Source organism: Hevea brasiliensis, chromosome 1 (genome assembly GCF_030052815.1).
Source record: "Hevea brasiliensis isolate MT/VB/25A 57/8 chromosome 1, ASM3005281v1, whole genome shotgun sequence".
NCBI lineage: Eukaryota > Viridiplantae > Streptophyta > Magnoliopsida > Malpighiales > Euphorbiaceae > Hevea > Hevea brasiliensis.
In genome coordinates, this window is record NC_079493.1 from 18,007,568 (window position 1) to 18,021,210 (window position 13,643).

At 32.2% G+C, this 13,643-nt stretch overlaps 1 protein-coding gene across 1 annotated transcript; it reads right to left on the reverse strand.

The window, feature by feature from the left end:
- Positions 1-758: 758 nt before the first annotated feature.
- LOC110655720 (uncharacterized) lies at positions 759-9,703 on the reverse strand. The gene is made up of 10 exons (XM_058144380.1): positions 9,559-9,703; positions 9,108-9,363; positions 8,731-8,935; positions 8,262-8,352; positions 8,023-8,171; positions 6,151-6,394; positions 2,587-2,691; positions 2,232-2,414; positions 1,921-2,125; positions 759-1,445 (listed from the first exon to the last, which is right to left on the reverse strand). Exons 2-10 carry the CDS (start codon positions 9,328-9,330, stop codon positions 961-963), a joined length of 1,890 nt encoding a protein of 629 aa, XP_058000363.1. The 5' UTR covers positions 9,331-9,363; positions 9,559-9,703; the 3' UTR covers positions 759-960.
- Positions 9,704-13,643: the final 3,940 nt, after the last annotated feature.

Below are 13,643 nucleotides of genomic sequence, written 5' to 3' on the forward strand. Positions count from 1 at the left end.
TTAAAAATACATTGACCAACTCATTAGTTTCACTAAAATAGATAGACTAAATAGTAGTATTTTTGAAATATAAGGATTAACTAATTAGTTTTCTTAAAATAGACGGACTAAATAGTAGTTTGAATAATATAAATAAAGAAAAATTTGACGGAGGGACTAAATAGTTTAACGAAAGTAAAATATAGGGACTAAATAGTATATTTTTCAAAATATAGGGACCAAGTAATTAATTTTGTTAAAACACATGGACTTAACAGTAATTTTCCAAAAATAAAGGCACTGATCACATTTGATAGTGGACCTATTTTGATAAATTAATTTAATTCCCAAAAATAAATTGCTTTGGAATGGTAGGTGTGGAGCAATCCCACTTGTAGCTCGAAGATGAAGAACTAATAGTTTAGCTTGTTGCAACTCGAAGATGAAAACCAATCCCAGTTGGGGCTCGAAGATGGAGCAATCCCATTTTACAAATTTTTATTTTTGTCAAATTATTAAAAAATAATTTTTTTTATTTCTGATAAATTATTTTTTATTCCACGTTAACACTTTTTTTTTTCTAACACTTCCTAAGTGAGAAAAGATAGCAAGTTATTAACGTGAAATCTCAAGTTTTACTTTATCCGCAAATTCTAAAGTGAAAATAATAAAAACACAGGTATACTTTAGTAATTTTTCCTTTTTGTGATTTACACCAACTTTTCAATCTCTTTAGTTCATTCTTTTTGGACTTACTCTTCAAAGTTGCACAATAACTCTTTTTGTCCTTTTAATGGAGGGACGCATAATAAGAATGTGTTCCAGTCATTATCACTCAAGTCATCTAAAATCATACATCTCGATGCCATCCTTAGTAGACTGCTTGACCCATTTCATGGAGAGGGAAAATAACCTCAAAAGTTTTAACCATGAAAGAGCTATCAATAACTAGTACAATACAGCATTCGAAGTTGATAAATTCTAGTTCTTGGTACGCTTAGTTGTTAGACCAAACCCAAAGGGAAACAGAGGGTCGTAGTGTTGATCGCCAACATTCATTGGAAGCTGGTCCACTGTCTTGAACCAGGTGCGTGCAAGCTTGCCTGTGAATTCATAGTCACCGAAAAGAACATCAGCAACACCTTGGCCTTCAGTTCCGGGAAGCCAAGCAGCTACGAGAGCATCTATATTTGCAAGATAGGGCTGGATCACAACAGGGCGGCCAGATATGATAACTACAACGCATTTGACGGATGTACACACATTGGTGATAGTACTTGGGCCAGGTTCAGGTATTGTCAGATTTAGGCTGTCACCAAATGTTTCTGCGTATGGGGTCTCACCAACTACAACAATGGCATAGGAGAATTTATTGGACTTGACGAAGTTTACATCTGGGTTCTGATTGAATACAACTTGGGTTGCAGGATCAACTGTGTTTTTTATTGCATTGACAATTGTTGTGCCTGTAGATGAAGATGGTACCTCATTAAAAACATTGTAATAACATAAAGGAGATAACTTTCAATTTGTTGTCAGTATTCAATAAATGTTAGATGTATATACCAGGACTCAAATTTCATAAATCAGTTACTCGTGCCTTTAAGAGATAAAGATGACATCAGCATATTTGAAAATGATGAAATCTGCCTAATCATCAATGAACTTGGTAAACTATAACCCTGATTTCCACATGCTACAAATCACTGCAGTCCATCCTTCTAGTAAAATGACATCAACATACATAACTAAATGGCCTTGGACAACTTATTTTCATATTTCATAACTTCAAGCAATTAGGTATTTTCTGTACAACTAATTTTGTTTATTTAGAACAAATATGTGAATAGTAGTGGACTAAGTTGAAAGTTCCTCTGACTGGCAGCCAAATCAGTTTTCCAGAAAGTTTCCTATTCCCCTAAAGGTAATTTAGAAACATACCAGATGTGAGGTCATTGCCACCAAGACCCTGCCATGTAATTGTCCAGCCTCCACATTGATAGCCCAAGTTGTCCGCATGGCTTCCAGCAACTAGTATCTTTGGTGCTTTTTTGGGAAGAGGCAGCAACGGTTCATCAGCAGATTCACCATTCTTCAGTAGCACAAGTGATTTCCTTACAGCTTCTCTTGCTAATTCTCTATGTTCCTGTTCAAGGCACATCATTTTACTAACAAAAAGAAATTTTACATCCGAAAAAGAGAAATGAAAAGGCATTTAAGCCGTTAACAGCAACAAGATTGGATCAGCAAACCTGACTACCAAGTTGGCTGGTCAAACTGAGATCAGCAAGTGGGTTCTCAAAAAGACCCATGGTAAATTTAACCCTTAAGATTCTCTGTACCGCGTCATTAACCCTGCTCATGGGGATAATTTTGTTCTTCACCTGATAGGTTAGGTCATCTATGAATTCTGTGAAATTATAAGGAACCATGACCTGAAAACAAGGGATGACAAATTAGAAATAAAATTTGAAAAACGATACTCTTATGTGTCAGTTTGCAGAAAATTAAATTCCATTTCAATACTTCAATTAATCTACTAAATCATTGCCTGCTGAACACGACATTTTCAAATAATGTCAAAGATCATATAAAACTGTCACTGACCATGTCAATTCCCGCACTGACTCCAGCTTCAACAGAATATGAATAATTGGCATGAGGAGGAGAGGTAATCCTGTCAATCCCCTGCCAATCTGATATTACAATGCCCTGAAACATACACACAGAAACAAATTATGTTAGGGTCTATATCACTATATTTCGGGCTTTTTTTCAAAAAGTAGTCTTTCAAACCAAAAATTACCAAAAGGGGTTACATGAAAAATATTTATCAAAAAGAATGAGACGCTGTTTATGCTAGAGTCTAACATGTAAAAATAAACAAGTAAATAAATAAATAAAATAATAATTGAATAGTCAAAAAATTAAAAATTAAAAAAAAAAAAGAGAGCAAGGCATGTGTATTAGTAGCGTCTGGCTCCCGACGGCAGATGTACTGAAATTCTCTAAACGCTGGACACTGCAACGATTAACGCCTAGCGATTAAAACTCAAATTTAAATTGTTAAGGAGGCGACCATAATGGGAGCCTCTGATTGGAAGCCTAGGACAGGCCCGTGGTTGGTTAATTCTTGCTCCGTCTCTCAGCTGGAAGTTTCTTTTTAAAGATATAAAATAATGGGAGCAGCAGAATGAGAGTAAGTGACCCCGTTAAGGCTCTGTTTGGACGGGGTGAGGGAAGGGTAATTAATGGAAGGATAAGGGAGGATAAGGAAGAGGAAGGGTGAAGAGGGTTACAATAAAAAAAATCTTTTGTTTGGAAAGAGGTGAATTAATGGAAAAGTAAGACAATGTAATGTATATTCTTTATGTTTGGAAAGAGGTGAAAAAAGGATAAATAATTATTAGAAGTACAAAAATAACCTTTTTTATTAGCTAATTTATTAAATGGTAAACTCATTATGATAAATCTTAAATTTGTATATAATAATGGTCCACTATAAATAAATTATAAAATTAATAGATCAAAACAATAATGCGTAAATCTAATAAAGATTGAATAAAAAATAGATTATTTAGAAAAAAAAAAAAGATAATTGAAGCATAATAATTGAAGCAAACTATTGAAAGAACAAATAAAAAAATAACAATTGAAGTATAATAATTGCAGTAAACTATTTAAAAATAAATGATTGAAAGTAGAGAAACTATGTATGCCACTTGAGAGAGAAAACATTTATTTGTAATGGTACGCTAAGTTTATTTTTAATGGGTATAATTGGATTTTTAATAAAAAATTAAGGATATAATAGAAAAATAAAAAAATAAATTAATTTTCAACTCTCACCTCCCCCTGCTTACACCCCAATTTGGGGTATAAGAAAAATTGGGATTTGAGAGGTAAGGGAGGGTAAGTCTTACCCTTACTTACCCTTATCCTTTACTTACTCACCTCTTCCCAGACAAGGGTATAATAGTTACTTATCCCTCTTTACCCTTTTTTACTATTTCCTCACCCCCACCCAAACAGAGCCTAAGGAAGGGTAATATATATTTTCAATCAGTTCAATATTTTGTTTAAAATAATTTTTTTTATTTTATTTGATTTTTTGCTTAATTATTCCCATCATGTCATGCAAATATTCTTTTTTAAAGAATAAAAGAAATTAAAGAAAATCTGCAGAGATCATTATTTTATATTATATTATATTAATGCTTGAATAGCATGTCCTTTATTTCTTCTTTATTAATGTATTTTTTTCCAACATAGTAGCGTGCCAACGGTTATCGTCCTCTGCAGAAGCAACTAATTAAGGCCTTGAAAACACGATCTCTACACTTGCAGCGACATCCCCTTACTGGTACTGAAGAACTATCCGACAACTATCTTGATATAGCTATCACTCCTCTTGGATATTACTGTAGAGAGACAGATCAGTAATTTAATGGCTCACTCATTGAATTATTGATTTACAAAATTATTGAATTAATCCTTAAGCCGGATGATTGAAGTGGAGATATGCTACGGGAGTTTTATATAATCGCAAGATTTTCAATAAGTTGAAAGAAAAATTTTACTACATCCATACGACCGACCATGTTATATGGTAGCGAATATTAGGCAATGAAGAAGCCGTATGTATCTAAAATGAGAGTTGGAGAGATGAGAATGTTAAAATGGATGAGTAGTCATATTAGACTAGATAAAGTCTATAATGAGAGTATTAAAAAAAGATAGAAGTGGTGCCAATTGAGACTAACTTAAGAGAAGGCAGATTAAGGTGATTTAGTTATATGAAAGATAAACATACGAAGGCTCCAATTAGACAAATAGAGCACATTGAGTTAAAGAATAGAAAGTAAAAAAAGAGCAGACCTAAACTAACTTTGAGGTACACATTTTCGAGGATTTAACCCAAAATCATTTACAGTACAGTAGAGAAAGAGAATCCATATAGCCGACCCCAAAAAATTTTTAGGATAAAAGTTTAGTTGAGTTGAGTATACTATTAACAATTATTAAATTAAATATTTACATATAAAATTTATATATTTATTATATATAATTTAATTATTTTTATATAAATTTTAATATAAATAGTTGATTTAATAATTATTATAAATTTATAAAATGAATCTTTTATATGTGCATATTTTCATTCCCTTTCCTCTCTACTTACTAACTATTTTAATTGACCACGTGATGTGCTAAAATTTAAAAATTAATGTTTTAATAAAATATGCATCGTGCGTGCAAGTGCATAATAGGATAGGCACAATCCAATTCTTAATTCCTTTTATATATATATATGGATTGATTTAAAAATTGATTGATTGTGCCTATCCTATTACAAATTTAAAAATTAATGTTTTAATAAATGGATTTATTATTTTTTTTGTTACAGGATTTATTCTATATCTAATTAATTCATAAAAGAATTATTTATTGTCAATTTGCAATCTCGATCCTAATATTTATTTTTTTAATTAGATTGAAAATTTTTTTAATATTATAATATAATTAAGAAAAATGATTTTTTGATATTTACATATCCGTCCCTTCACTCACACTGAACGACACCATCCCATCTCTGTTCATTTAATTGCCATGGACATAACCTCCACTGAGAGATACCAACTCTGGCAACAACCACCACTAAATGGCTTCTCTTGCCTTACCTCACTTCCTCGCAATCTGTTGCTCTCATTGTTTCATATCTTAAAAAAGAAACTTCAAGTTAAGAGACAGAGTAAGAATTAACTAACCACTAGACCGTCCTAGGCTTCCATTATGGTCGCGTCCTTAACAATTTAAATTGAGTTTTAATTGCTGGACGTTAATCATAGTAACATTCACCGTTTAGAGATTTTTGGTATGTCTGCAGTTGGGAGCTAGACGCTACTCATATTCTGCTCTTTTTTCATTTTTTTCACTATTCAACTATTGTCCTTTTTTTTTTTTTTTCTATTTTTACGTGTTGAACGCTAGTAGAAACAGCATGTTCCCCCTTCTCTCCTCCAGCTTAGCTAATTTCACCCCTTTCATGTAAACCCCTTCTGGTATTTTTTGTTTGAAAGACAACCTTTTGGAAAAAAAAAAAAAAAAAACTCCCTATATTTCAGTCAGACAGTGAAAAGAAACAGAATTTACTTAAATAAACATATTTACCCTGAACTTCATCTTGTTCTTGAGGAATCCAGTGACAAGATCACGATTAGCATGCATCTTTTTTCCATTCCAGCTTGAATAGGAGACCATGACTGTTGCAACTCCCTTGGTGATGGCATTGAAGTATGCTGGCATATGGATATTGAGCAATCCATTCAAACTTATCACAGTGTTGTTTTCATTAATGCCTCTGGTTGTGCCACCATCTCCCACATAGTGCTTAGCACAAGCTGCCACCTTGGTTCTGATAAAATAGTCAATTGATCAAGGGAAATTACAAATCAAAAGTTCCCAGTATATAATTATGGGAAAATGTTGATCAGAAGTTCCAAATATTACACTGTCGCTTCATGAAGTTCATTAAATTATAGGCAAATTCAAAATGTTGATCAGAAAGATTTTCCCCATTGTCCATGACTATGTTTGGTAAGCCGTAATGTAAACTAATGCAGTCAAATTTTCTATTGAATTTCAAAAGAAATTTTGATATCTGACAAGAAATACTTTTTTCCGCTAGTAGAACTTACAGCAGCCACTCATAAACTGAATCAGAAATTGAGAATTATACATAATGATACACTACCAGATACCTTTCCAGACTCATCTGATAGGAGTTTTACGTAAAAGTGATTGCAATTGGGACCAACCATACAGCATTTCCATCATGTTTAGTATCAGCAGGTTAAAATTATCCAATCAATGCAAACAATTTTTCACTGTTGATACTGAGATCCAAATGGTCAATTCATCTGACCAAAATGATTCCTTATAAATCAGATGAAACTGCAATGTCACATGATGATTAGCAGTTTGATTAATTTTATTAATGTTATCAAATGAATAGATATAGTGCGTGGGGCCTAATGACCACTCATTTCTGCATGATTTACGGCTATTACTTTTCTTTTTTTCCTCTGGAATGATGTTTCGAGCTATGAAAAGGCAGAGCAAACAACATTTGCAAGTAATAACTGTTATTGGACCACCATGTTAAATGAGACGATTGTTTGATATTTTAGACCGACATCAGTGAGAAAGCACATTAAGTCAGACATGTGAAGCTTGGATTGATATGAGGACTAATGCTGTGTTCTATTTGCTATTTACTTAGAGGACTTGATGGCCCACCACTAATGTCATCCACATGGCTTGGCTGAGACTTGAACCACCTAAGACTGCCAAAGATGTTATGTAGATACATAGCATGAAAACAGAAAGTGATCCATCACACATCTATTGGATGTTGACGCTTTCCCAACTGCAGATAAGATAGACTAAGTGGCCTCTATAATGGATGAAGCTTGAACAGAGGAAGGCCAGACAGGAACTCAGGCCTTTTTTTTTTTTTTTTTTATTTTACACAGAGCAAAATGGTCCAGCCCACACAGGAGTGGGACCATCTACAAAGTCCAAGATAAGGAAGCTATCTTCGCATTATGTAAAACAATTGATGACATATCAAAAGTGCTTTGAGCTCATTAACTGATGTAAATTAGACAATGGGTGCTCTTTTATGTAATCTCAAAGTGCAAATAATAGTATGTAGAAAGAGATCTACTTACTGCTTATATGAAATTTAAACATGTGGGCATGTGGCAACGGAGGGAAGAGCATGATTGAAAAATGAAGGGAAAAAAAAAAAAAAGAAACAACCGGAACACAGCAAGAAAGTAAAAAGAGGAAACGATTAAAAGAAGAAATAAAAACACTAAGTTTTCAAATCCAGGACAATCAATTTAAAACACAAGCTGTCGTGAGTGTTTTTGTTTTAATTAGAACTAAAGAATATGCCTATGAATAATCTGTACTCATAAGTTACCAAGTCAAATCCAAAGACAGGTAGAGACAGCTATTCATTGGCAAGGTACTTACTTTCCAGGAGCAACAAAGGGAACACCCTTTTTAGAGTTGGCAGGGAGGTCTCCTTGTAAACCAGGTATAATCTCGGTCAAGGCTTGAACAATTCTACTATCTTCACTGTAGCTTTCATAACACCGACCCCATCTTGGATCTCTACAGACCTGTCAAAACATAAGAAGATGACAAAGAAGATATTAGAAAGCTTCGTTGAGACTGTAGAAATATGAAAATTGATATGTTGCCATACTTACAGCAATACATGGAGCAAAGACGTAAGGGATTCCTGTAGCTCTCACTTCAAGAGCAGTTGCTTCTCCAATCCTTTTGATAAGTTGAGGATCCCTGGTACAAAGAAGAGAAAGAGAGAGGGAAAAAAACACTGTTACAAAAACATGAAAGCAATCAAACACTCATTTTTTCACTCCAATTCATGGTCATTACCACTTTCACCTTCTGATATTTACCAAATGAATGAAGTTTCATACACATTTTTTACTTTTAGCAATTTAACCTATTGACACATTTTCAGTAAAAATGAACACAAAGTAGCAAATCCTCAAAATCCATTCATCAAATAGCAACAGTGTTCTACACTTCTAGTTAAATGGTCACTGCAGATTACCAGATCAAATTGACATTACTTCACAAAAGAACTAGCACAAATTCACAAAATCAAATAGAGAATTAATAGAAACAATTCTCCATGACGCATATACATGCCTGGTCACTCCAAGCCCAACATTGTGAGGAAATATGGTGGCCTTGTAGACATTGTTGTGGCCATGAACCGCATCAATCCCATAAATCATGGGGATTCCAAGCCTAGTCGATAAAGCCCCCTTTTGGATATCATTCACAGTTTTGACCCAAGTCTCAGCTGAAGCCTTTGGTGCTGGGACACTGCCTCCACCACTGAGCACACTCCCTATACACAGCACATTACTCATCCCATTTACAATACTACTCATCATTCACAGAAAATAGTTACCATATCAAAATTATACCATATCTTTCCAAATATCTATATGGGAACAAAGTCACAAACTGATCCAAGAAGCAAGATAATGACATGGAATTACGGTAAGAATTATTATTACCTATAAAATACTTCTTCATGACATCTGGGGTTGCAACACTGCGTTCAACTTGCACCATTTGGCCAATCTTTTCTTGTAGAGTCATTCTACTCATTAAGTCTTTGATCCTAACACCCAATGGCTGTTTCGGATCTTTGTATTTCAGATATTTTTTTGTGTCTCCGGCGGCAGCTGCGAAGAACAATAGTAGAAATCCCAAAATGGGTATTGAAAGTTTCCCCATTTTAGTACCTAGATCGATCTGTTGACTTGAAATCTGGAAAATTAACCAGAGTCAGTAAGAATGAAACAGAGCAAGGAGACATCAAGCTCTTGCAATGAAAAATCAATCACAAGCAAGAAACTTCACTAGCACATTCATAAAAATATCAAAGTAGTTGCATTACTAGTTTATCAAGTTCGGAAACAAGAAAAAAGAAGAAAAAATGACAATGGAGCTCAGTGAACTTACAGGGTGAAGCAAACCCAGAAGCTAAAACCTCAGAGAGAGAGACAGAGAGAGAAGGGTTAGGTAGGAAGAGAATAAAGCGCAAAAAAATTTTGGTTACAGAGGAGGGAAAAAAAAAAAAAAAAAAAAAACTGCTCCGCTCTGCTGCAGTTTATAGTTTCAAGTGGGACTGCGTAATGCACCCATCAGCTGCCGATTTATCGGAGCAAAGTTCAAATTTGTCCCTGTACTTTTGAAAATGTTCAAATAAGTCTAAAATTATCTTTTGACTCTAATAATTAAGGCTAAATAAGTCTATTTTTTTACATAAAAATTTAAATAATTATTTTTAAAAATTTGTATTAAGAAAATATTAATTTTTAAATTTTAAATATTAAAATTATTTATTATTTTAAATTCATAAATAAAAATTTAAGAATCTAACCCAACAAACTAAAAAATCCAAATCAAGACCCACATTAATTCTTCTTCTTCCTCAATTCTAGCCTATAATTCTCCATTTCCTCTTCATCATTACTGGCCTGTAAACCTCTCATGTCCCTATATGAAAAGCCTTAACTGAGTTCGAGGCACTTTTGCCCGATCTCTATGTCCATAAAACCACATTCAAAAATGAGTTAATTGAGTCTTTGAGTTTATGTTTTATGAGTATCTAAGTTTTTGTTGAATTTGAATATATTACTTTACTAAGTTGAGTTTAAATTTTTTAAGTTTCTATTCTTGATTTGTTGGATTTATTGAATTTATTGCTTGATTTGCTGAGTTGTTATCCAGATTTAATTCAACCAAAATTAGGAATTTTCAAAAACCCATCCTTGATTTTTCATATGTAGAAATGAGAGATTGAAGATGGGTATAGTTTCAAGGAAATAGCTATAAGAAGACAACTTTGTCCATGTACTTTTGAAAATATTCAAATAAGTCAAATTATTTTTTGCTCTAATTAATTCACACCTTTTTTATTATGCCCAAATAAACTATTTTTTATAAAAATAAAATAAAATAATAATTTTCTAAATTTTTATTAATAAAATATTAATTTTATATTTTTAAATGTTATAAATTATTTATTAATTTTAATTAAAATCATACATAAAAATATATTAAGAATCTAACATAAAAACATAGATTAGCTCTATAAGAAATTAAAAAAATAGCTACGAAAATTATTGACCAAATATACTGAAATTTCATTGGTAACCAGTGATTACCGTCAAATTACTGATGAAATTTTTTCGTCCACAAATACTAGTGGGTAAATTTAAATTTTTTGTAGGTAATTTCGTAGGAGATTTTACTCTTATAAATTACTGACTATTTACTGAAAAAAATTTTCATTGGTAATTACCAATGAAAATAAATTTTCATAGCTAATTTTTATTTAATATTTTTTAATTTAGTCTTTACTTTTTAATTTAATTTTTAATTTTTTTTTAATTTAAATTAACTTTTAAATTTAAATTAATTTAAAATTTAATTTAATTTAATTTTAAATTTTCAAATTAATTTTTTAATTTTTTTTAATTTTAATTTTTTTAATTTTTTTAATTTTTAAATTAAATATTAATTATTTTAATTTAAAGGCAAAATTAATTTATAATTTTTTAAGATTTAATTGACTTAAAAAAATTACTAGTAGGCCCTACATATGTGACTATGCTATAATTGCTCTATATTGGAGAGTGATTTTCCTTTTATAGACAAACTCACTACCCTCCAATCTATTCCCAAACGATGTGGAAATTTCACATTTATTGTGATTTACCGACGAATTATCGACTAAATATATTTTGTTGGTAATTGCCGATGAAAAATTTTTCTCAGGTATTTTTTTAAAATTTTATTTTCTATTTTCTCCTTAATATTACCTACAAAAAGCATTTCGTTGGTAATTACCGACGAAAACAATTCATAGATGAAATTTTTTACTACATTATAATTTTTCTTCTCTATTTTCTCCTTAATATTACCTACGAAAAGTATTTCGTTGGTAATTACCGACGAAAACTTTTTGTAGCTAACATTTTTTGAGATTTTTAATTTTTTTTCTATTTTCTTCTTAATATTACCGACGAAAAGTATTTCGTTGGTAATTACCGATGAAATACTTTTCGTAGGTAAAATTTTTTTAGTTTCTTAGAATTTTTTTCTCTATTTTCTTTAAAATATTACCTATGAAAACTTTTTTTAATTTTATTTTCTATTTTCTCCTTAATATTACCTACGAAAATTGTTTCGTTGGTAATTACCGACGAAAACAATTCGTAGCTAAAATTTTTTTACTAAATTATATTTTTTCTTCTCTATTTTCTCCTTAATATTACCTATGAAAAGTATTTCGTTGGTAATTACAGACAAAAACTTTTCGTAGCTAAAAATTTTTTTTCCTATTTTCTTAGGCAAATCCCACATCGGCAAAACACGGAGATGGTCTTGAGTTCAAAAAGTAATGATATATAAAATGGGAGAACTAATCACTAGAGAAGCCTTTTCGTAGAATGGCCTGGAGAATTGGAAGAACTCCAGGGTTAAGCGTGCTCGCTTAACCGAGATCATAGGATGGGTAACCTCCGGGGAAGTTTCTCATTCCACCCATGAGACAAAACCGTGAGGCTTATAGCCAAAGCGGACAATTCCTCTAGTGGTTGCAGCCCGACCGTTACATCCATTACAGTACATCTTTGGTAGGACCCTTAGGCTTCTTTTGTATTTTGCATTTTGTAATAAATATTAGTTTTTGTTTTGTACATTATAAACTCATGTAATTATATGTCACTATAATTATCTATAAATTTTGTTAATTAATAAAATTTGAGTATTTCTCCATAAAATTGAGTTTATTTATGATATGCGTGAAATTGAGTTTTGGAAATATTGAGAATTGTTGAGACTTTGTTGATGGGTATTGGAGTTGAGAATATGATGAACATATTGGGAGTGTTTTTAACAGGTTCCGAAGAACTGTTTTTCTAATTTATAGCCAGTACTCTACCAGATTTTCTGTAAAATTTGCGGAAATTTGAATTAATCGAAATTTCAATAAAAGACATAAATATTATGAATTTCACTCAAAAGCCTTTTAATCAATAAATTAAGAACTGTAAATTGGAATAAGATAAGATATGGTGCTCCGGCACACTGTGTGGCATGCTTTGCTCGGCTACACTATAGACGGGTAAGTGGTGTCACAAATGTTAAACCTCATAAAACCAAATTTGCTCCTAGAGCAACCAAATGCATTTTCATTGGACATGCCACTGGTTATAAAGCTTTTAAACTCTTTGATCTAACTTCTCATACCGTTTGCATTTCTAGAGATGTCCATTTTTCATGAGTCTGGTAATTTTTCTGACACTCCATTATCTATCATACCTTCTATTGAGTCTTCTAAATAGTTACCTATTGTGTCTCATAATAATTGTCTAATGGCATTTCTGTTCATAATATCATTACCATCATCTTCCACAAGTCTTCCCCCATATGCCCCTATAGCTTGAATAAGCAAAAGCAACAGAATTCATTCCACATCATTCTGGCTTCAGGATTTTGTGGTTAATGCCATTTCAGTCAATGTCATTCAAAATTGAGCACTAATTCTTCTAGTTTAGATCTTACATCAAGTAACCCTTCTTTACTTAAACCTCTTGACTTTTCTCTTTCCCATGCACATGTGAATATTATTACCACTCTATCAATGGTCCATGAGCCTGCCACATATGACCAAGGAAAACTGGATCCTCTTTGGGTTCAAGCAATATAGAAAGAGTTGGAGGCCTTGGAGACAAATCAAACCTAGGATGTTATACCTTACCCCACACATAAAAAGCCTATTGCATCAAAATGGGTCAGTGGGTAAATATAAAGCTAGGTTAGTGGCCAAAGGTTTTAATCAGCTGGAATGGATAGATTGACTCTTTTTCTCCAGTGGCTAAGTTGGTGACAGTTAGGTTGTTTTTAGCAATTGCTATTGCAAGACACTAGCCTATCCACCAATTGGATATTACTAATGCATACTTGCATGGCTAAATTGATGAAGAATTGTATATGCTTCCTCCTCAAGGTTATACAAAAGCAAATTCATATCAAGT

Coding starts and splice junctions, on each gene's coding strand:
- LOC110655720 (XM_058144380.1), bottom strand. CDS start 9,330: ATGGGGAAACTTTCAATACCCATTTTGGGATTTCTACTATTGTTCTTC. Junction 8,936..9,107: donor CATGAAGAAGTATTTTATAG/GTAATAATAATT, acceptor TGCTGTGTATAG/GGAGTGTGCTCAGTGGTGGA. Junction 2,415..2,586: donor TCAGTGCGGGAATTGACATG/GTCAGTGACAGT, acceptor CCTTGTTTTCAG/GTCATGGTTCCTTATAATTT.